The sequence below is a fragment of the Mustela nivalis genome (genome assembly GCF_964662115.1).
Source record: "Mustela nivalis genome assembly, chromosome: 9".
Classification (NCBI taxonomy): domain Eukaryota; kingdom Metazoa; phylum Chordata; class Mammalia; order Carnivora; family Mustelidae; genus Mustela; species Mustela nivalis.
Window position 1 is genome coordinate 64,817,451 of NC_139028.1, and position 23,707 is coordinate 64,841,157.

Here is a 23,707-nt window from a genome sequence, read left to right on the forward strand (position 1 = left end):
TTTTGAGCATGAGACTAACCTCCAGCATCCCATGACCTTAACTCCCAGTACCCTGTGTGGGTTCCCTCCCGGGGTACAATCAGGTAACAGTGTTACTGTGTGACTTGAAGTAAGTTTTTCATCTTGGACCCAGAATTAACCCTCAGTAACAGAAAACCCCCATCCTCCTACTTGCGGAGCCATTCAAGGCACCAGATGGGTTGATGACTAAGGAATGGGTCTAGGCTCGGCTGCGGAATCTTGGGCAAATCCCAATCCCCATCTGTACAATGCGGCAGTTGGACCAGAGGGTCTCTAAGGTCTGTTCCACCTGTGACATTCTCAGTTCTATTCCCACCTTTCTTGAGCAACTATGTCCTCTCCCCTTTCCCAGAAGTTTCCACTGTGTGGTACTCACCAGTTCCTCTGGTCTCCAGGGTACAGGGCAGAGGGGGAGCAGCTGGTCCTGGCAAAGGGAGGGCCCAGGGCGGGGTTTTGAACTCGAAGGTAGGAAAAAGGAAGCTGGGCACAGTCAGGGGAGCGGACAGAGCAGGAGTTAAGTCCTTCCGTCCCTACCAGCATAGGCGGGTGCAGCCATGGACCTCCTCACGGTAAGAGGCCTGCTCTCCCACTTTCCCTTATCCTGCTCCCATTTCTGGCCATAATTGATACAGCCACAGGGCAGAGAGGATGTCCTAGCTGCCATGCAGGTGATGGATATTGCCTCATTGGTGGAAGAGAGCCCCTGGAGCCCCAAGCCTGGGCCCAGAGAGAAGAGTAGTGGCGGGGGCTGCTAGGGCTGCTGTACCTGCTAGGGCTGGTGCAAGAGAGGGATGAGACAGCTCTGAGGTACAGGTGCCATCCAAAGTAGGAGAGGACAAAGCCAGGGAAGGTTGGTTGGGGAGGAGCATTAGGATCTGCTAGGAGGCCTGGACAGAGCTGAGGGGAGGGGAAAGCCCAGGTCAAAGACCCTCCTGCATGGACATGTCTGGACCTGTCTTTCAGAGGCTCTGGGACTCTCAGAGGGATGAGCAGCTGGGAGATGAAGTCAACAAAATGGGAGCTGGGTCCTGGGCAGATCTGGCATTAGACTCTCTATGCAGCCCTGTCCACCTGCTTTAACCTACCCATTCTCAGGGTACCCATACGGGCCCACTGTATTGGGTTCCTGGGAGGGTGGCAGCTGTAGGGAGGAAGGGGGCCCCTGGCCAGACCCAGGCCTGGCCCTTCCTCACCTAAGAATATACACAATAAAATGGTGACTAAGGAAACGTTTGTAATCTTCAGTGCTGCTGGTGTTTAAGATGGAGAAGGTGGCCATAAACGAAGGAATATGTGGAACATAGCTCTAGAAGCTGGAATCGGATTCTCCCTTAGGGCTACCATATCCTGCCAACACCTTGACTTTTTAGCCCAATGATACTGATTTCTGAGTTCTAACCTCTAGAACTGTAAGAATAAATTTGTATAGTTTTAGGCCAATTTTTTTTTAAAGAAAATGATGCTTTTTTCAACTAAGACCCATTTTCTAAATACCAGTATTTCAGTAAAAGGGGTATTTATTAACAATGTAACAAATCTATACAAGAAGCTATTATTATGGTATGAAAGGGTGTTTCCAAAGTGACTGATTCCTAGAAAATACGGAAATGAAATTTATCCCCTACACAGATGTAATCTTTTGGGGAACATTTATATTGTCGTTATGTAAGATGATTACATTAGAGAAACCATATATACCAGAGTATAGGATGTATATTTGATGTAGAAATTAATTTCAGAGTATTACATAGCTAAAGGTGGTAGCATTGTTGTTTTTCCTTCTTAAAAGAAAAAAAAATGGATTTATTTTTTTACATTATTATATTCCACATTTTGGGTGTTGTGAATTAGTAAAGATTCCAAAAATCCAAAACTAGTAATAGTAATTCCTATTTGAGTTGCAAAGTAGCATAAAGGGGAGTTAAGAACACCGGCTCCTCAGCCAGACTGCTTGGGTCCCCATCTCATGTAAGTGGCTTAGCATATCTGTACCTCAGTTTCCTCTCCTGTTGAAGGGGGCATGATCGCTCCTACCTCCCAGGGTTAATGTAATGAGTGAGTTGCTGTACTTGGGAAGTGCTCAGAAATGTAGCATATATACTACATTAAGTGTACTTCAACATGTTCGTATGTGTTTGGGCAAAAGCAAAATAGTATGGTGTCTAGGCTGAGGGCTGAAAGGTGGAAGGGCAAGGGAGGCCCCAAAGCAAAGGAGGTTGGAGATGGGCGGGTCCCACACAGGGGTCCCATCTTCTCCCCCCTTCATCCAGCCACAGCCCACCTGGACGGAGATCGTGAACAAGAAGCTGAGGTTCCCACCTCCACTCCTGGCTGCCATCCAGGAGGGGCACCTGGGCCTAGTGCAGCACTTGCTGGAGTCGGGGGTCGAAGCATCAGGCAGCGGGCCAGGTGGGCCCCTGAGGAACGTGGAGGAGGCTGAGGACCGCTCCTGGAGGGAAGCTCTCAATCTGGCCATCCGGCTGGGCCACGAGGCCATCACTGATGTGCTGTTGGCCAATGTCAAGTTTGACTTCCGGCAGATCCACGAGGCCCTGCTGGTGGCAGTGGACACAAACCAGCCGGCCGCAGTGCGGCGCCTGCTGGCCCGGCTGGAACAGGAGAAGGGCCCCAAAGTGGACACTAGGTCCTTCTCACTGGCCTTCTTTGACTCATCAATCGATGGCTCACGCTTTGCCCCTGGTGTCACTCCCCTCACCCTGGCCTGCCAGAAGGACTTGTATGAGATCGCCCAGCTGCTCATGGAGCAGGGCCACACCATTGCCCGGCCCCACCCGGTCTCCTGCGCCTGCCTTGAGTGCAGCAACGCCCGCCGCTATGACTTGCTGAAGTTCTCCCTGTCCCGCATCAACACCTACCGCGGCATGGCCAGCAGGGCCCACCTCTCGCTGGCCAGTGAGGACGCCATGCTGGCTGCCTTCCAGCTCAGCCGGGAGCTCAGACGTCTTGCACGCAAGGAACCCGAGTTTAAGGTCGGCTTCTCATACTCCTTCCTGCCCTTGGTCCCTCATATCTGTCCTTTCACACAGGCAGGGTGTGGTGGGGGTTCTGGGGAATGGAAAACAACAAAGATGATGAGGCCTTGTTCTGTTCTTAGTAACCCTCCATTTTGTTGTTGTTGTTGTTTTTAAAAAAGATTTTATTTATTTGAGACAGAGCACAAGCGGGGAGGAGGATCAAGGGAGAGGGAGAAGCAGAATTCCCCACTGAGCAGGGGGCCCGTGTGCGGCTCAATCCCAAGACCCTGAGATCAGGACCTGCATAACCCTCCACTTTGATGGGGAGTTACAGAATCCTACCCTGAAGGGGGATCTCATTCTAATGGCAGAGAGCCATCACTCTAGGGCCACTTAGTTTTACGTGGGCAGTACAAACCCCAGCCAAGGGATGCCCTGGGTCTAAGGGAGGAGGGAGAACACAGAAAAGCAGCGAGACAGAGATGACCTTCAGTGGAAACCGTCCTTTCTAAAAACCTCCTGCGAGGTCCCACAGGAGGTTTGAGTACTGTGTGCTGAGCCCCCAGGCTTGCAATCCCAAGCAGGGAAGGTCACTCCTAGGATGCCCAGCTTCACTTCGTGCCTCTGTGCAGAATGCTATATGGCTTGCAAGAACCAGAAAAGAGAGGTCAGGATGCTACAGCTGTTGTGCTCAGGGCAGACGCCTCAGAAGAAGCAGAATGAAGCTGGCTGCACAGCCAGGCAGTTTAAATACAAGTGAAGAGGGGTCAGGAGGATATTTGCAGTAGGGGTGCAGTGTAAGCAAAGGCTGTTGGATAGGGAAAAGTAGACATGGCCGTGAGTGCAGGCGCCTGTGCAGGACAGAGAACATGAAGGGGAAACGGGGAGGTCCAGTGGCAGGGACTTGTCAGGACCCCAAATACCACTACGCCATTCCGTCCTTCACCCACCCACTGACATCCCCTATGTGCCAGGCAGACGTGGTCCTCATTCTCAAGATCACCATTCATTAGGTGGGGAAACAGACAACGCTATTGGAAGAGAGGCTGAAGGCAGGATGGGGGTCCATGCCAGCGGAGCCAGGGAGAGAGCACGGCTTCATCAGAGCTGTGGAGGACTCAGAGCCCCCACTTCACAAGTAGAAAAGAGGGGTTCTTCCACAGGACTTGCCCTCTATGCTCACAGCAGCCCCACGGAAGGAGGCAGCAGAGACTGTCATCCCCACTCTCCAGCCCCTTACCCCATGCGACACCACTTGGGGACAGCGCTGGGCTAGGGCCTCGCCTTCTGCAATTCTGTCCTGGATTCACCCTGGGATTGTGGCCCTGAGTCAAACCAAGGGTAGGATGAGTAAAGTGGAGGCAAAAGCTGCCCTACCCGGGTCTGCTGCTAAAATGGTCAGCTTCTCATGTAAGGTGGGTGCTCAGAAAAATGAACAAAATGGACACAAGGGAGGCCTGCAGAACAGGACAGGAAGTGGGACAGGAAACAGGGACTAGAAGGGGGAGGTACAAGGGACAGGCAAAGGCGGCAGAGGGTTTGGGCCATAATGACTCAGTGATGAGGCAGCGGGAGCACTAGAGAAGCAAAGATGACACAAGAGGCATGTCATAGCAAGGACAAGGGCTAGAGTGGCAGAGAAAAAAGGAACAGATGACTCAGGGGAGCACCAGATGTGGGGAAGTGCCAGCCCGCAGCAGGACGGAGCAGGCCCAGGCCTACTGTCGGGAAAGTGGGGCTGGCTTACTAGGACTGGGTCCGCCAGGGTCCACGTGTACCTGCTCCTCTGCAGCCCGAGTACATTGCCTTGGAGTCGCTGAGCCAGGACTATGGCTTTGAACTGCTGGGTATGTGCCGGAACCAGAGCGAGGTCACTGCAGTGCTCAATGACCAGGATGAGGACAACGAGACTGAACCTGAGGCTGAGGGCCTGGGCCAGGCCTTTGAGGAAGGCATCCCTAACCTGGCAAGGCTGCGACTGGCCATCAACTACAACCAGAAGCGGGTCAGCTGGGCCCTACCCACCTCCCCTACCCTACCCCCAGCCCTGCCTGGCCATGGCTAGGTGTCTCCCTGGGCAGCACAAGTAAGTCCTCTCCCTGACTTCCTAGACTCTGATCCCAAGCACCCTTCTGTCTAGGCTCTTGGCCCTGTGGGTCTCCTCACCTCCCTTCTTACCTTTAGTCTAAAGCCCCTAACCTCTACCCAGCCCTTGGAAGTCACACAACCCACCAGGACCCTACCTTCAGCCCAGACATCTGAGTTTTACTCAGCTCTGCCTCTGACCTGTGGTGTAAGTTTTGTCTAGTCGTCTTCTGTTGTTAGACTTCAGTATCTCTCTATTCAGCAAGATTAGATTAGATCTCCGAGGGCTTAGATACCAAGTGATTCCATTATTCCCCACCTCCTTAGTTGCCTGTCCCTGTGAGCTAAAGACAAGCTCCTTTCTAGCCTCCCCTCCCTCAGGTATCCAATCCCACCAGGAGCTTACCCAAAAATCTTCCTTCATAATGGCTTCCCTGGCCCTGCCCTCCAGGACACCAAACCCTACTTTCCCTGCACCTCCCCTCCTCAAGACTGGTGCCCCACATCTCTAACAGGACAGGAACCCCTGAGGGTTCTGGGACTTGAGAACCTAGTTCTACCCATTGCTGCCTTAAATTCAAGAACGTGGGATCTGGGGATGCCTGGCTGGCTCAGCCAGTAGAGCATTGGACTCTTGATCTCTGGGTTGTGAATTTGAGCCCCAATATTAGGTACAGAGATTATAAGAAAGAAAGAAACAGAGGGAAGGAGGGAGGGAAAGAAAAAAAGAATGTGGGATCCGGAGAGTCCAGAAAAATCTTTGAGTTCAGCTTCTCCTTCATAGACTAAGAACTAAGGCCCAAAGAGGGGTGGGGTCTGGGGTCTGCCCAAGGTCACAGAGCAAAGGAGATGCCTCTCTTCTGAGCTGGCTGGCCTGAGAAGAAAAGAAATAGGGCTCAATCTTTGGCAGGCAAAGAAGGACTACGGCCCCGGTTGGCTCCCCTTCCTTCCCTTCCTGGTAACACCCACTCTGCTCACACGCCGCCATCTCTGCTTAGTTTGTAGCACACCCCATCTGCCAGCAAGTCCTGTCCTCCATCTGGTGTGGGAACCTGGCTGGCTGGCGTGGAAGCACCACCATCTGGAAGCTCTTTGTCGCCTTCCTCATCTTCCTCACCATGCCCTTCCTCTGCCTTGGCTACTGGCTGGCGCCCAAGTCCCGGGTACCAAGAATAAATTAATGATAACTGCCACTTCTTGAGCCTTTTGCTAATGTCCCCATTGAGTCCCCTGAAGGGGTGCTGGGAAGTCGGTCTGACGCTGATTTATAGAGGAGGCATGGAGAACAGAAGTGCTCTTTTTGTCCAGGGGACATACAAAACAGCACAGTCAGGATTTAAACTGAGGTCTCTTTGCCTCCAAAGCCTGATCTTTCTTTATATAAACCCTGTGCTCTCCTAAAGAGACCCCCACCCCAGCCTACAAATTCTTTGAGAGCCTTTATGGACCTAGACATTTTTATTCCTTCATCTCAACAAGTATCTCCTTGAAACCCTGCTGTGAGCCGAGTGTCAGGCCCGGCCCTGGGGATTTAACGAAGAGTGAGCAAGGTTAGCTGGGTGAGGAACAAGAAGAGTGGTTCTCCAGGGAAGCGGGAGCAGCATTTTGGAAGGGCCAGAGTAGGGTGGGGGCGGTTGGGGGAGAACATCAAGGATGAGTGAAACTGTAAGAATGCTTGCATTGCTAAAGCATAAGTAGAAATAGCAAGTGGTGGGAAGCAGGCAGGGGCCAGATCTAGCAGAGCCTTATGAGCAGTGATGGAAGCCATTGTAGGGTTTTAAGGAAAGGAGCGATCCTATTAGCTGTGTGTTTGAGAAAGCTTGCTCTACTAGAAGCATGAGGATGGGGTGGGGGAGGGGGAGGGCAGGAACTGGGGAGGTGGCCCTTGTCTAAAATGAGGACACAGGAGGAGGAAAATGACCAAGTTTGGGATAGAAGTTGATGAATTTATTTTTTAACTCAGTTGAGCCTGAACTCAAGGAGTTTGTGGGACCTCCAAGGGGAAGTTCCTTCAACTCTATGATCTTCAGTTTCTTAGTTGAAAAAATGGAGACTAGTACTCATGGAGTACTAATGGAGTACTGATGGAGACTTATACTCGTTCAGTTGTGAAGGAAATAGATATGAAATGTAGTACGTGCTCAGTAAATACCTAAATATGTACATGAGTGAAAGGAGGAGTCTGGAAGCTCCCAGGAAGCAGGGAGATAGGACAGACCTCCGAGACGAGCCATGCTTTCCCTACTTGCCCCCAAGCTGGGCCGCCTACTGAAGATCCCAGTGCTGAAGTTCCTGCTGCATTCCGCCTCCTACCTGTGGTTCCTCCTTTTCCTGTTGGGCGAGTCCTTGGCCATGGAGACACAACTGAGTACCTTCCGCGGCCGCAGCCAGAGCGTCTGGGAGACCTCCCTACACATGGTTTGGGTCACAGGTACATGGGTGAGGGCTTTCATTTGTAGCAGTCCCCCGATGAGCTTCCTCTCTGTTTTTCAAAATAAGTACGCCAGTTGGGGGGGGGGGTTCTCCTTGTAGATGAACATATAATCAAACTCCTCTGGGCTCTCTCACACGAAGGGACCTTTTCTGTTCACCCCTAGTTAGGGGATCTAGCCCTGTGATAAGACTCCCTGAGCAAGGGCACCATACTTGCCCCACTCTGGATGTTCCTGTCCTCTCACAAATAAGACATGAGTCCATAGTGTCAGGTGGGAGGGTACCCTGGTGTCACAGTAGCCTGCCAGTACACCAGTAGGTGACCTAGTCCTAAAAGCCATAGAACAGAAGAGCTCCCACACCAAACTGAGATGCCTACATCATACAGCTTATTAAATCCCTGAATGGTATTATCCTTGGGATGGCGTAGTTAGGGGGAGCCAAGTGGAGGTCTGAGCAGGGGCTCTGACAGCTGGAACTTGGCTGGGCCCAATGCTTCATCTATGGGAGAGACATGGGGATGAGTGTATCTGGCCACAGGGTACGCTTGCCAGCCATCCTGATGGGCGGTTATGAGTTGCCTCACAATCCTTGTGTGAAGAACACCGAGGACCCGAATGGGTATTACCAGGGGTAGCTGACTTCAAAACCAACGACTCCTGAGGGCTTCCTCTGCCACGTGTACATTCAGCACATCACAAATATTCAGAGTCCACCCATCCCTTTCTCTGTATGTTCACCCACATATGTTCTAACCATTTTATTTGTTCAACACGTCACCCAAATAACTTATCTACGCTCAGTGTTTGAGTTTCATCCATTCCATCCGTTTTCGTCTAGAGCAGAATCAAGTATTCTTAAACAATTCAGCAAAGGCAATTATGAGAACCCCAGAACCCTACTTAGCCTCTGGCTGGTCAGCTCAGCAGGCTGGGCTGTTGGCCATTTCCTCAGCCGTCCTCCCCTCATTCAGCTCTAGCTTAGTTAGCAAACCCCCGGAGCTGCCAGTAGACGGAGTCCACTAATCCACCCAGTACCAAGCCAGTCAATGATGCCCAAAAGGAAATCTGGCCAAGGACCTCTGGAGAAGAAAACAATAGCAGTCCAAGAGGAGAAGTCTCTCATCCAGTGATTCACTAAACATGACGGACCTATGCTAAGTGGAGATAAAACCAATTCTGTTCCTGCCCACGGGGGAAGAAATGTCTTAGGAAACAAAACTGCATTTCTTCATGCACTAAGGGCTTGCTGCTACCCTACTGTGAGTGAAGCCCCAATCAATTAAATATGGTTCCATCTACCCATGCAACATCTACCCCAGGCTCACAAGAGGGTCTCCCAGCCCTGGCACCTGGCTCACTCCCCCTGCCCCTCCTTCCAATCTCAGCTTAAAGGTCACTTCCTTTGGGAAGCTTTCCCTGGCCCCCAAATCAGGGTAAGGATCCGTTCCTAAACACTCCCAAAACAGCCTCTCTATTCCCCTACTCCTTGATCTGAGCACTTACCACACTGGACTGTCACCACTGGGCAACTTGCCTGTCTCCCTTGATAGCATCCTGGGAGGCCAAGGACTGTATTTGTCTTACTCACCTCCGGACCCCACTGGTGCATGATAGGAGCTTAAGAATGTTGGCTTCATGGTGACTCCTAGGCCTTGCGCTGGGCTCTGTGGACAAGCAGATGAATCAGACACGGTCCCTGATATTAAGCGGTTCAAAGTTCAGAAGAGGTGAAGGGAGACAGATTCAGAAAGAGATATCCCACAGCGCCCGGTGGCTGATGGCACCACGGAGATCTGAAGGACGCTGTGAGAGCTGAGGGCAGGGGGAACTCACCCCACCTGCATAGGGAAAGCTTTGAAGAGGAGGTAGTATTCAACCTGGGCCATATCAAACAGTCCCTTCTAGGCAGACGGAAACCACACACGCTTGTCTCTAGGGAACAGAGAAGGGTACAAAGCAGCAGGATTACTGGGCTAATGGGGTCCAGCTCCTGTGATACCCCATCCCCAGATCTGGCACTCAGAGCAGGCAGATAATTTGGAGCCCCTTCAAATCAATACTCTCAAAATATTTGTCCAGTATTTATTTGGTGGCAGGCAGGGAGAAACAGATTTAAATCATTCCTGGCCAGTATCAGCCTCTCCCAGGGGTTAGTTTTTTATGCCTATCAGCTGCCTGGAATCATCAGTGCAGGCCGCACCCCAGGGGAGTCTGCCTCAGCCAGAAGGCTTTACTTGTTTGTTTCTGTTTTTGAGAGAGAGAGAGAGAGCACACAAGTGAGGTGGGGAGGGGCAGAAGGAGAGGGAGAGAGAGAACTTTAAGCAGTCTCCATGCCCAGCGCAGAGCCTGTCATGGGGCTCGATCTCACGACCCTGAGATTATGACCTGAGCCCAAATCAGAAGTCTGAGGCTCAGCCCACTGAGCCACCCAGGTGCCCCAGGAGCCTTTTTTTTTTTTTTTTTTTTTCCACAGAGGAGCACTCTGTCCTTCCATAGATTGCATGCTTATATGTTTTATCAACTCTGTCCCTGTGGTATTTTAGATCTCTGCCCGCCATGGTAGGTGCTCCCACACCATAACCTAGCTCTTCCCCTACCGCCTCCTTCAGGTTTCCTGTGGTTTGAGTGCAAGGAGGTGTGGATTGAGGGCCTGCGCAGTTACCTCCTGGACTGGTGGAACTTTCTGGACATGGTCATCCTGTCTCTGTACCTGGCAGCCTTCGCGCTGCGCCTCCTCCTTGCTGGCCTTGCCCACAAGCACTGCCGGGATGCCCCCAATGGGGCTGCCTGCCACTATTTTACCACAGCTGGTGAGTTTCTTCCCCGCCCGGTTCTGCCCAAATCCCCCAGCCCCTTCACTCCCCTGGCTCTCAGCCTCAGCCCGCACTCCACCCTGCACAGAGAGAAGTGAGTGGCACACGGAGGACCCCCAGTTCTTGGCGGAGGTGCTGTTTGCTGTCACCAGCATGCTCAGCTTCACCCGCCTGGCCTACATTCTGCCGGCTCACGAGTCCCTGGGCACTCTGCAGATTTCCATTGGCAAGATGATTGACGACATGATCCGGTGTGTACGGTCCCTGCTCAGAGCAACCTTCCCTGTCATAGACTCCGTGGCCTCTGTGAAACTCCCCAGCCCTCTGCTACCCACACTGTGTGGCTCTAACTGTGCTGATGGTAAATCCTGTCCAGTAGGACTCTGACTCACTCATCCTTGATCCACATCTCAGCCCCTGCCTGGGAGACTGGCCCATCCCCTGATCTCATTGCTTCAACTCATTACCCTTCATTCTAAAGGAAGAGCTCCTGCTTCGGCACCATTTTACTTTATTTATTTATTTTAGAGATTTATTCATTTATTCTGGAGAGAGTGTGAGTGCGGGGAGGCAGGCAGAGGGAGAGGAAGAGAGGGACAGTCTCCTTAGGCATACTTCCCACTGAGCACAGAGCCTAACGAGGGGCTTGATCCCAGGACCCTGAGATCATGACCTGAGCCAAAATCAAGAGCCAGATTCTCAACCAACTGAGCCACCCAGGCGCCCCCGGCACCATTTTAAATGACTTCTCCTTTCCCATCCCTAATTTCTCTATTCTTAGTAGTCACCAAATGGAATACTTGTCAAGAGATACTGAGTCTGGGAGGATATCGCCCAATCCCTCTTCCCAGAACCTGACTTCTCCCAAGGTGGAGACTTTCTCTGACCTGTCCCCATCCCCTCCCCTGTCAGGTTCATGTTCATCCTCATGATCATCCTGACGGCCTTTCTCTGTGGTCTCAACAACATCTATGTGCCCTACCAGGAGACAGAACGGCTGGGCAAGTACGCTGGGGGAGAGACAGGATGGGCAGGTGGGGGTTGGGACACAACCACCTGGGGCTTAGTGATCACCTCTGCCTTCCTCTCCTTCCTCTTCTATTCTCTTATAATTAATCTCTTGTTGGGGCAATAATTAATTCCCTGTCTCACTGAATCACACTCATTCATTTGTTTGCTAACTCATTCATTTACTCACTCACTTTCTTCCCAAACTTATCATTTCGAAAAATGTCAATCCTACGGAACCAGTTAAAGCACAGTGGACACCCAGACACCCTGCACCCAGCTCCAGCAACTGATGTTTTGCCACATTTTGCTCCATCAATTGCTCTCCTTATTCTTTTTTTTTTTTTTCCTTGAAACATTTAAAAGTTGCAAACATTCCCCCAAATATTTCAGATCTCCTAAGACATAACCATAAGACCATATTTATTTTGGGGCACCTGGGTGGTTTAGTCATCTCAGCATCTGCCTTTGGCTCAGGTCATGATCTAAGGGTCATGGGATAGAGCGTGTGTGTGTGTGAGTGTGTGTGTGGTGGAGGGTCCCTGCTCAGTGGAGAGTCCACTTCTCCATCTCCCTCTGCCCCTCCCCTGCTCTTGCTCTCTCTCTCTCTCTCTCTCAAATAAATAAAATCTTAAATCTTTTAATCTATTTTTTCTTTTCTTTTTTTTTTCTTTCTCCTTCTCCTTCTCCTTCTTCTTCTTCTTCTTTTAAAGTAGGTTCTACACCCCACGTGGGGCTTGAACCTGAGATCAGGAATCCCGTGCTTTATTGACTGAGCCAACCCTATGTCCCCACACTTTAAAAATTTAATACGAAGAGGTACCTGGCTGGCTCATTCAATAGAGCATGGGACTCTTGCTCCCAGCTTCATGAGTTCAAACCCCACACTGGGTATAGAACTTACTTAAAAAAAAAAAAAAAACAAATAAACAAATAATTTGATACTGATCCTAAATTATTATTTACTGTGTAGTTCTTATTCCAACTTCCCCAGGTGCCCCGCTCCCCACCAAAAAAAATCTTTCTAGCTTTTTAAAAATCTGAGATCCAATATGGGGCCATGTGTTCCATTTTGTTGTCCTATCTCTTTAGTCTCCTTTAATCTGCAACACGGCCTCTATCTTTTCTTTGTCTTTCATAACAAATGAACCTTTTTTGAAGAGTATGGATCAAGGTCTATCGCAGAGAGTGGCCCATAGTCAGAATTTATCAGACTAGTTCCTCGTGGGAAGATCAAGTTAAGCAATTTTGGCAAGAACACACCTAGGCACTGATGTGGGTTTTCCATTGCATCCCATTGGGAGACAGAAGATGCCAGTGTAGCCCACTGTCGGGTCTACTGGTCTAGCAAACCTCTTCACTGTTAAGTTGCTAAGGATGCTCATTTAGCAATGAAAAGATATGTGGAGACCGTGTGACCAACCTGTTCCCTTGGATCTCTGACTCTGTGGCTTTAACATCCATACATGAATCCCGGTGATCTTCTACTGCTGTTCTATCTGTGGCATCCTTCTATAAAGAAGTGCTCTCTTCTTTTCTGAAAATCACTGAAGATGCAAAGACTTTTTTTAACTATAAGAATCCATTACAGTTCATTACTCTTCTTGATTCTTAGTTCTTGCCAAATATGGCCAATAATTCTTGTATTTGTTTATTCACTCATTCAATGTCTATTCATTCATTTGCCCACATTTTGTGTCCATTCACCTTGTCATTCAGTTGTGGTGGGCTTTTCATTATTGTTGTTGAGTTCACACCCATTTACGGATACCTTCTTTGTAGGAAGTCCTGTCCCTGGCACTGGAAGCTGAGACAGAGGAAGTGAACCAGTCTCAGTCTCATAAAGAAGATCACCAGTGTCCATAAATAAGCTTGACCCAGGGCACTAACTGCTGTGAGGAAGGAAGGCTTATGTTGAGGATACCCAGAGGGGAAAGCTCCTTCTTCTGCCTTAGGTAATCAGGAAGGATTTCATAGAGAGGGGAGTATCTGGACTCCATCTCTTAGGATTATGGGGTTCAGAGAAGGTGCAGGGTATCCTGGGCAGAAAGGGAACATGCACCAAAGCGGGGACATATGATTGGAGAATCACAAGATGTCTTCCACGGTTGGCATGTGGAGGGAATTCTGAGAGAGGAAGCTGGAGAGGGTAGAGGGGCCAGGTCACCAAGCTCACGAACGTCCTCCTGAGAAGCGTGGGTTTTCTCAGGCTGGCCAGTTTGCTCCCAGTGGCCTTTCAAGCAAAGATGCTATTATAAATTCTTCATGAGTGCAACTATGGGATGGTTTTATTGATGATGCTGAAGGAGCCACTCTGGGGCCTGTGGATATTGGTCAAGACTTTGTCATTAGTTCCAGCGTAAATGGAGGCTTTGTTCAGACCATTCCTCTTACTAAGAACCATTGTTCACATCCCACCTTTGGGATGCTAGCTTAAAGGAACTGAGCTTACACAGTTTAAACCATGAATATCACCACCAGGGGCAGCAACAAACCATCCCAGCCTGCTTCGTGGGTCCTGGTGATACCACTCACTCCACAATGTCACAGGCCACCTCTCCTGGGCTGTTCACTCATGGGTGGCACCTAATTAAGCCAAAGACATTTCTGCTAACCATCTCAGAGAGGTTGTATGGGAGGCATCTAGCCCGAGAGCAATTAGGAGTGTTTAAGGCTTGACGAGCAGAAGTACAATACGTCTGATCAACAGTTGGAAAGAACACCTTGGATGCCAAGTGGAGGATGGAATAACAAGAAAATGAAGCCAGAGACCAGCCGCTGAGGCAGCAGCAGTAATTGAGGCCTGAACTGGGGCTGAGGTAGAGGGAGTAAGACAGATTCACAAATAAATTTGAGAAGAGGGAGAATGTTGTAGGGTCTGAGCGACTAGCAGACGTGCACATTTGACTGGGGGTAGAGAAGAGAGCTCAGAAGGGCTTCCTGGAAGAGGTGGCACTGGAATTGCTACTGCTGTGGTCCAAACTACCATCCCCTCTCACCCAGACCATGACAAGTTTCTTTCCTTCCTTTCCCTTTCTTTCCTTCCTGCCTTCTTTTTTTCTAAGAAAGAAACAGCATGCACAAGCCTGAGGGGGTGGTGCAGAGAGAGTGGGAGAGAGAGAATCCCAAGGAAGCTCCATGCTCGGCACGGAGCCCTACATGAAGCTCGATCCCACGATTCTGATATCATGACCTAAGCTGAAATCAATAGTCAGACGCCCAGCCAAATGAGCCACCCAGGCACCCTAACCACAAATTTCTTAACTGGTCTTTATGCCCCTACTCTCTCATGGCTGCATCCTTAGCACTTTTGGCACTACTATATGCTCAGTAAATATTGGTTTACTGAAAGAATGAGTGTAAACTCAGAAATGACAAGAGTCAGTATGGGCCAGTGCGGCAGAACACCCTTGGCTGGGTCCTGGAGGGGGAGGAGGAGTGTTTCTCGCTGGCACTCAGGCTCTCCTCCTGCCCTCACATCCTATCCTTTGCTCGGCCGCATGTGCCAGTTTCAACGAGACATTCCAGTTTCTGTTCTGGACCATGTTCGGCATGGAGGAGCACAGCGTCGTCGACATGCCTCAGTTTCTGGTGCCTGAATTCGTGGGCCGGGCCCTCTATGGCATCTTTACCATCCTCATGGTCATTGTGCTGCTGAACATGCTCATTGCCATGATTACCAACTCCTTCCAGAAGATTGAGGTGAGCAGAGGCCAGTTGAGGCCAGGGAGAAGGGACCCAGGAACAGAGAGGAAAAGAAGGCAAGAAGTCCCGACACTTGGGCTCCTGCTTGGCCTCTACTCTTGTCTTGTTTTGTGGTTTGGGGCAGGAGTTCCTTTCTAGGCCTCATTTTCTTCATCTCTAAAATGAAGGTCTTAGGGATGCTATTCGTTTCTCCAGACCCAAGTCTGGTGCTCTTTCCCCTTCACGGTTTGGAGGAAGGGTGCATTGTGGAAAAGTAGGTGGGAACATGAGAAGGGAGAGAGAAGATGGACGGGCTAGGGTAGGTAGGTAGGCTGGAGAGCATAGGCTAGGGTAGGTAGGTAGGCTGGAGAGCAGAGGGTAGGTAGGTAGGTAGGCTGGAGAGCATAGGCAGGAATTGGATGTCAGAGGATGAAAGACAGTGGGGAGGAAGAGAGAGAAGGGGGAGCCAGGCAGGGGAATGCGGGTGATAGATGGGAATGGGGAGAAGACAGCAGTGGGCATACTGCTAAAGAGGCATGGAAACCAGGAGAGCTTGAGACAGACGGGGTGAGCAGGAGGGCTGGGTACCAAAGTGGCCTTGCAGAGCCCCTGTCTCCTGGCACCAGGATGACGCGGATGTGGAATGGAAGTTTGCTCGCTCCAAGCTCTACCTGTCCTACTTCCGAGAAGGCCTGACGCTACCTGTGCCCTTCAACATCCTGCCCTCCCCCAAGGCCCTCTTCTACCTTCTCAGGTGATGCCCACAGCACTCTCACTCCCCGCCTCCCAAGCATCCAGAAGCCCCCACCTAGCTGCCTTGACCCCGTCCCCTGACTGACTGCTTTCTGGCCCCTCTGAATGTCTCAGGAGAATTTTCCACTTCATCTGCTGTTGCTGCTCCTGCCATCAAACCAAGAAGCCAGACTATCCGCCAATCCCCACCTTTGTGAGTACCTCCTCTGTTTGTCATTGGTCTTCTTCAGGCTGGGCCTTCACCTGTATAGTCTACACTGCCTGGTTATCTGCACACTCCTTGTCTGTCTTTCTGGTATGTTCCCCACAAAGCCATTTCCCATGTTCTCCTCTCATACCTGGCTGCCTTTCCCTGTTCCTGGCTCTGACCGTTTCCTAGATTTCCAACTGCGGGTTACCCAGCTTCAACAGAAGTCCATACAGCCCTGCTCCCATGCCACGGGCACCCGATTTGTCTCAGACCTGTCCTGCAGCCTTAAGAAGCCACTAGAGTCCCTGCTTAGCCACAGAAGGATCAAGAAAACCCTACTCCCCCAAGCAATCCTTTTCAGTATTATATTTTTATCACTATTACTACACAATCTTTTTGCCATCAAAAAAAAAAAAAAAAAAAAGGTCCAAACTTCAGACAAACCTCTTTGCCCTAAACTGAGCCAAGATGTAGTTGAACATTAAAACAAAAAATGTTAAGAAACCAAGGCAAAGTACCCCACAGACTGGGAAATTAAATGGATGATAGAGGCCTGAGAGAGGAGGCCGAGCCTCCAAGGGGCTCCCTTACCTCTTGTTACGTGTTCCCTGACCCGGGCTTGGCCTGGGAGCCCCATCTTGTTTCAGACCAGCATTAAGGCCGGGTCTGTAGGGGTTCCTGTTTCCTTTAAAATGTGTTACCCAAGGATGTCTCTAAGCCAGGGACTCCAGGCCAGCTCTGTGGGGGCCACAGGCCAACTCTGGAGCTCTGAAGTCCCTTGATCCCCTGATTGGTCCACAGTTTGTTGAACGAACACCAACACCTCTACGGGAAATAAAGATCTGTGTGACGGTCGTCCCTCCAGGTGCTGCCAGTCTAGCGTAGCAGAAGGAAACTGGTGGGGAATGCACATGACAGCAAGTACGTGACAGAGAGCAGCACGGGGCACATCTGGAGCCCAGAGGACAGGCCCCAGATCCAGACGCAGGAGCCAGGGAGCTTCCCAAAGCCCTTTAGAGCAGAACGGAACCCTGAAGGGCAAGCAGGAGGTTGGTGGGCAGACACAGTGGAGAAACCGCATGTGCTCAGCATGGGAAAACAGGACGCTTACAGGAAAGTAAACGGTCTGGGTTCCCAGTTCCCAGCACTCCCCGGCTGCGGGCCGTCCCGTGTGGACACTTCCTTCACCCTCTGACTCCAGATTCTGGAATTATCACTCTTTCCCTGGTCACTTCCTGCTCCTGTCCAGGCTGCCAGGTGCCTATTCGCAGACCATCTATCAGGGCTGCTCCATTCTGGAATGAGGCACACCAGGGGTTGTTCCCAATTCTCTGGGCCTGTGTCCAGTCCTGGATGCGCAGGGCCACTGCGTCCTGCCGGATCCCCCACACTAGCCGGCTGGGATCTCCCCCACTGCAGTCCCTCCCCTCTCCCAGCTGCCCCCACCTCCATGGCCTCTTCTTTGGTGATCCAATCCCATGTCCCTTCCCACCTGTCCTGCATCCTCAGGAAATGGCCTCCCTAAGTTCTTATTCCTTATTTCATACAAGGAAAATGCTTTATATATTCTGTAGCTATAAAAGGCCCAACATCCTCTTTCATACTCTGCCTGCCCCAGCTTCGCCAACCCCATCTTTCCCCTGAGAATATTTAAGAAAATTCTTTGCTTTTTTTATGAGTAAATATGCTAACTATAACATACTTAGAAGATAAAACTAGATAAAAATAAGCATTTACAGAGCCCCTACTCTCTGCCAGGGAAGTACTGACAGAGGAAGTAGGCATTACTACTATTTCTGTCTTAAATTTGGAGACCCTCAGGCCTAAACAAATTGAGTAACTTGCCTGGGGCACCAAGCCGCTAAGTGACTGAGCTGGGATTTGGGACTGTATCTTCCCAGTCTAGCACTTTGCCTGCTAAACCTCTGTTCTCTCTCCACTGTCTGCCCCATCCACATGTCCTGCTTGCCTTCTTAGTACTGTTGTGGGGCCTATACCTGAACCCCAAACCAATCATTCCAACTTGCATGATAATTTCCATGCAGACGCCTCCCCACATCCCCTAGTTTCCCCCTCCCCAGCATTTGAAGGGAAGGGTTAACCTGAACTAACTCAAGAAAACCAAGGTAAGGGGGCACCTGGGTGGCTCAGTGGATTAAAACCTCTGCCTTCAGCTCAGGTCATGACCCCAGGGTCCTGGGATGGAGCCCCACATGGAGCCAGCCTGCTTCCTCCTCTCTCCTCTCTCTCTGTCTGCCTCTCTGCCTACTTGTGATCTCTGTCTGTCAAATAAATAAATAAAATCTTTTTTTAAAAAAAGGAAAGAAAAGAAAAGAAAACCAAGGTAGGGTTGGTGGTCGGAGAGAGAACTCAACCATGCCTGACTCAGCATTTTTGTCTCTGCCCCCCCACCTGCTTCTGCACCTCCCCCACCCCCAGCCCCCTACACCAGCTCTCTTATACTCAGCCTTTGCTCAGCTTCTGCTTCCTTCTGCCTTCCAGGACTGCACCAGTATCTAGCTATGTGGCCTCAAGGGACAGAAAGGTCTGCAGACTTGGCCTCCAACCTTTATCATCTGGGGGAGGGCACAGTGATTATAGAAGGGCTGGGAGCAGGGGTAGAGTCTCTCTCACCCTCTGGTCTTCCCATCCCAGGCCAATCCCCAGGCGGGGTCAGGGCCTGGGGAAGGAGAGCAAGGATCCTATCGCCTCCGAGTCATCAAGGCCCTGGTACAACGCTACATAGAGAGAGCCCAGAGGGAGTTTGAGGAGACCCGGCGGAAAGGTTAGTGGCTCACCCCTAAGCCTTCCCCATTGCATTATAGGAATAAATACCAGACACCCAGGCTCACACCCTGTAGTGTGACCCTCCTACTCAACGACTCTGAGCCATTCAGATATTTATTCCACTCATTTACTTCAATCCTTCATTCCTGTGTTTTTGTTGACTCATTGACTCTACCCACTGGCTCGCTCACTTAACTCTTTCGTTCATTCACCCTTTGTTTCAGCCTCATCTTGGAGGGATAGGGGGACTGTGTAGAGCAGAGACACGGGGGAAGTTTTCAGGTTGGTGAGACAGAGAAACCATCTTTGCAGGCAGATCATGCTTAGTTAGGAGAGACCCAAATTGCAATGGGAGCCCCAGGGAGATAAAGAACCTATTGCTTTGAGAGGTTCACGGGAAGGCAGAAGGATAGAGGACCAGAAACTGGAGAAAGCAGAGGTGTAATTCAAACTGGGCCCTGAGGATGGGTAGATGGGAATAGGGCTGACAAGGGCAGAAACACAAATCTCTCCCCATTAAAAACTTTCCCATTCCTGTGATTCCTAATCTCTTCTCTGGGCCGCAAGTCTTTCCTTTGCATTGCCTAAACTCATGAACACCTCAGTCCCTCTCAGATTCATCTGACCCAGACTCTGCCTGCTCCTGACCCCCCACCCGAGAGCCAGTCTCTCACTTTCTCCAGTTCTACTCCCTCAGGCCCCGTAGGCATGATGTCCCCTGGGCTTCTGTTGTGAGGGAAGAAGTGGTTCAGGGCAGGCTCATCTTCTGAGAGACCACCCCATCAACACCTTCCCCTGCACCCCAGACCTGGGCAACAGACTGACGGAGCTGACCAAGACTGTGTCTCGCCTGCAAAGTGAGGTGGCTGGTGTGCAGCGGACCCTGGCAGAGGGAGGGACACGCCGGCCACCTGGAGGTGCCAGCATCCTCAGTCGCTACATCACCCGAGTGCGTAACAGCTTCCAGAATCTGGGCCCTCCCATCCCTGAAACTCCAGAGCTCACAGTGCCAGAGATTGAGGGGACCCAGGTACCTTCAGAACCTGGCCTTCAGGATGTTGGAGGGGCTAGGATGCCAGCTTCTGGAGAGTCTGATCCCTCCTCCCCAGCTCGTGTGTTAGTACACAGGGAGCAGGAATCAGAGGCGGAGGGGGACCCGCCCTGGGAGGAAGATTTGGGGGTCAAGGGGGGGTCCTAAGGCAGTGGAAGAGTCCTTTCTTCAGTTGCTAGGTAGAGTCGCCTAGATGGATAAGGGCAGGTGTCATTTAGCAGAAGACTCTGCTGCTTTACTTGTCTCAATAAAATTTCTGTTCTAGATATCAGATGCCTCCAGAGTGTGTAAGAATCTCTGTCTCTTCAGGTTTTGAGATTCCCCTCTCCTCGCCCCTAAAAGGGACTCCTATGGGAGCAGGACAGAGAGAAATGTCTTGCTCTGGGATCCCAGGTGTCCTGGGCTCAGGCTCCTACTTTGAGTTCCTTCAGATCTTTTGTGGAAAGAATTCTGGACTGGAAGGCAGGGAGCCTGGTTTCAATACTAGCTCTCTGACCTTGAGCAAGTTGCTTCCTTCCTTGGCTTTCTATTCCTCATCTGACAAATGGGCCATTGAATCCATCTGTCCACCTTCCTTTCTTCCTTCAGGGAGGTTGTGAGGAATCTCTGGCTGTTAAAGCTTCTGAGTTTGCAAGTTGTGGCATGTGACCGCAGTCTGCACAGGGGACCGTGTCTAGGAGTGCCAAGGCCAGAGCAGGGTAAATGATCTAGTCTCATGGAATAAACCAGTCAGGAAATTTGATGTCACCACACTGCAGTACTGTTTAATTGAGTGGCCATCATGGTACCACCCTTGCTTGTCCCTGGGAATCCCTACCACACAGCAGGGCTCCCTCCACCCTACCAGGGCCTCAGATCCCCCCACATCCTGTTTGGGAGGGGAGATGACTGGGTCAGTCCCCATCCCTGGGGAAATGGTGGCTAAGGCTGGGTCTGAAACCACATTCCCACTTCGAGGCCGTTCAAAGCCCCCTTCTTTGTCAGAAGGTCACAAGTTCCTAGGACTCCTAAGTGGCAGACACTGAGCTTTCAGGGCCCAGTCCCCGAGAGCTGGGAGCCCCCAGGGGCCAAGAGCAGGGTCTTTCAGGAAAGCAGAGAGAAGTCCCCCTTGGAGGCGGAATGTGGCTGTCCTTCTGCTGGAGAGAAAAGAAAGGTGATGGGTCAGCAGGGCCTGGGTGGGTGTTGGTGGGGAGGTATTGAAGCAGCTGAGGGAGAGGGCAGAAGAGTACTCACTTTGTGCAGACACACAGCCGCGCCTCTTCTCCCCTGCAACAGAGCACAGAGTGAGGCCACCATGTGGCTAGACCCTCACTCCCCAAGCTTCCCTTCCCACCAGGCCCTGGCGTGGGCCATTCCCCTTCCCAGTCCAGCTCTCCCTTCTCCTAAACACTGACTTCTGGCTTTCTTTCCTTTTCTGGACCCTGGGAAATTTCCTCAGATTGCTGACCCACTGTGGCTCCTGGCCTGGCCGCTGTCGCTCCTCCATCTGTCCCTACCTCAGTACTGAGGGACAGCATGGGCGTGTCCTGTCAACTGCATTAAGCCCAGGGAACTCCTGAGATCTGAAGCAGCACCCCTGTCATTTTCTTCTGCTTATCTATCTCCTTAACCAGGTTCTTGTGGTCAGTTAGACTGTGCAGCGGATGGAACCTTTTGAGAACATTTAGAGAACCACTCGAGAATTTCATAGAACCAGAAAACACTTCAAGACCTTCTAAGAGCTGGCTGAACCTGTCACAGAGAACAGTAATTCCGGCTGACTTCCAGCCCTCAACTCCCCCATTAACCAAGCAGGTGTCCAGAAGGGGCGTCCCAGCTTACTCCCGCCACCCCACTGTCCTGCCTCCCTCATGCACAGCTCACCACCCAGGTAGGCGCAGTTAAAGTGGCTGCAGGTCTGATTATAGCTCCAGAGAGTCACCAGGCTCTGGGCTCCATCTTGCGAGAACCTGGTGACCAAGAAGACTTCATGTGGGGGGATCAGCACCTCGCGCTCCTCAGGAAAGACAGACAAGGCCTGGATCGGGGCCCCAAAGCAAGTCCTTAGTGAGAAGAAGGTGGCATTACCAAATCTGCGGGCCACTGCCTCATCCAGGGAGCTGGACGCAAACTGGCCCAAGCGGACAGAGTCTCCCAGTCTCCTGGGTTCAAAGTGGAGGGTGCCCACACCTCGGAACACCACCTCCCCAGGTCCCTTGCTGCAGCCTCCACTGCCCCGCAGCAGCTGCAGGGCCCGGGTGAGGTAGAAATGCAGGGCCTTGAAGGGAAAGTGCCTCATGTAGAACTCCCGGGAGCTGCCGCCTGTCCGCACCGCCTGGTTCAGCTCCCAGTACAAGGTGTTAGATGAGTTGGTGTAAACCATGATGGCGATTCCGTACTGGGCTCTGAAGCCAGGGGGCAGTGTGAGCCGATGGCGCTTGTGCTCCCAGGCCTCCCGGGCTGCTTCCCAGGATTCCCGAAGCAGGGCGTGGCGGGCCATCTCCTCCTTCAGCAGGGGGGCTGCTTTCTCTTCCATCTCCTCTGCGCAGCCCACGTATGCATCGTCGAAGGTGTCTGGAGCCAGGCCCAGGGGCAGGATGGGAACAGCCTGGGCCTGTGGATGTAGGAAACAGAGAGGCCACATAGGAAAGGGGAGACGTTCAGAGCACTGGACAGGGGCCGTGGTGGCAGATCAGTCCAGAAACAGTATCTCGTTTCTAGGACCAAACATTTAGCGTATGCAATTTGGCAAGAGCTCAAGGGCTTAAATAGCACAGCCACTGGAGGGAGACAGATGTGGGTTCAAATCATGACTTCCCCATCCCAGCTGTGGGATCTTGAGCCATTTTCTTAACTTTTCTGAGTTTCAGGTTCTCCACGTATAAACTGAGGATACTTCCAAACTCACGGGGATATTGTGAGGACGGCACACATAGATCTTCACTTCTGTACATCGTGAAGGAGTCATTTTGTCATTAGCAAAGTTCTGCACCTGGTAGGAAGTGGGGCTAGATGACTTCCAAGCACTGTTCTGGCTCTAACAATCAGGATGCAGGTGATAGACAAATATACAGCCAATGTATATTTGACCCGGTCCCCATCCTTAGGTTCTCTTCCCCCTTCATGCCACCACATGAGGACACTGTCAGCTCTGAGACTGCTGAGACCTCTCCTGCTTTAGAAGCCCATATTCCAAACCATGCTTTGGGGGGTTGGGGTGGAGGAGGTCAAGCCCTGGTCTCAGAAGGGCTGCGGGAAGGCAGCACACAGGGGGCCCGAGAGGCTTTGCCTGGGCTGAGCCTGTGGTGGCAGACAGTATACGAAGGAAGGAAGAGCCTAATAGAACCAGTGGGTGGAGGTGGAGGTTCTGGGAAAGAGAATGAGAATGGAGGTTCCTGAGAAGAGGATGAAGAGCACTAGGATCCTAGAGAAGAGCATCTGGCAGAGCTTTTTGAGACGTCAGCCCCCCAGTCCACCTCTTTTGGGTCTGCCCCTGACCTGTTCCCTTTGTGGCAGGAGTAGGTTCTCCCAGTTACCTGCCAGAGGGAATGGAGGCCGAGGTAGCTGAGAGCCAGCAGCAGAGCCGCCAGCATCATTCCTGGGGGCGACTCAAGAGGGCGAGGTCCAGATGAAGAAGGCACCACTGGCGATGGGCTGGGAGACAGAGATCGGGGTCCCTTCCTCTGGGGTGTGAAGGGTCTCCGTCGGGGATGCGGCCCGATGCTGTGGGCGGGGCCGAGGGCGGGCCTAAGGGAGTGGGCGTGGTCTTAGATTTCACTGTGTACCCCTCACAACCCCAGGGCTCCGCTCCCCAGATTCCCACTAGCCCCCACGCTCAGCGTCTTCTGCCCGGGGACCCTTGCAACAGTAAACGCGGAGCCATAATTTGGCTCCGCCTGCAGAAAGGAGGGAAAGGAGAGCCAGGG

At 51.6% G+C, this 23,707-nt stretch overlaps 2 protein-coding genes across 5 annotated transcripts; one reads left to right on the forward strand and one right to left on the reverse strand.

Annotated features, from left to right (window-relative positions):
• Window positions 1-89: 89 nt before the first annotated feature.
• LOC309873694 (short transient receptor potential channel 2) lies at window positions 90-20,068 on the forward strand. Its single transcript, XM_082749882.1, has 13 exons — window positions 90-299; window positions 2,292-3,011; window positions 4,789-5,001; window positions 6,080-6,244; window positions 7,338-7,512; window positions 10,126-10,326; window positions 10,418-10,580; window positions 11,242-11,334; window positions 14,847-15,039; window positions 15,648-15,775; window positions 15,889-15,967; window positions 18,620-18,749; window positions 19,558-20,068. Exons 1-13 carry the CDS (start codon window positions 270-272, stop codon window positions 19,947-19,949), a joined length of 2,682 nt encoding a protein of 893 aa, XP_082606008.1. The 5' UTR covers window positions 90-269; the 3' UTR covers window positions 19,950-20,068.
• Window positions 20,069-20,546: 478 nt separating this feature from the next.
• On the reverse strand, window positions 20,547-23,459 carry ART5 (ADP-ribosyltransferase 5). Of its 4 annotated transcripts, none has more exons than XM_082682291.1 (4): window positions 23,318-23,459; window positions 21,666-22,395; window positions 21,036-21,068; window positions 20,547-20,935 (listed from the first exon to the last, which is right to left on the reverse strand). In XM_082682291.1, the coding sequence occupies exons 1-4, from the start codon at window positions 23,375-23,377 to the stop codon at window positions 20,886-20,888; spliced, it is 873 nt and encodes a 290-aa protein (XP_082538417.1). In that variant the 5' UTR covers window positions 23,378-23,459; the 3' UTR covers window positions 20,547-20,885. The 4 variants fall into 4 exon arrangements, with proteins under 4 accessions (XP_082538417.1, XP_082538416.1, XP_082538418.1 ...); XM_082682290.1 differs by having other exon boundaries at window positions 20,547-20,938; XM_082682292.1 differs by having other exon boundaries at window positions 21,032-21,068.
• Between the last annotated feature and the right edge of the window lie 248 nt (window positions 23,460-23,707).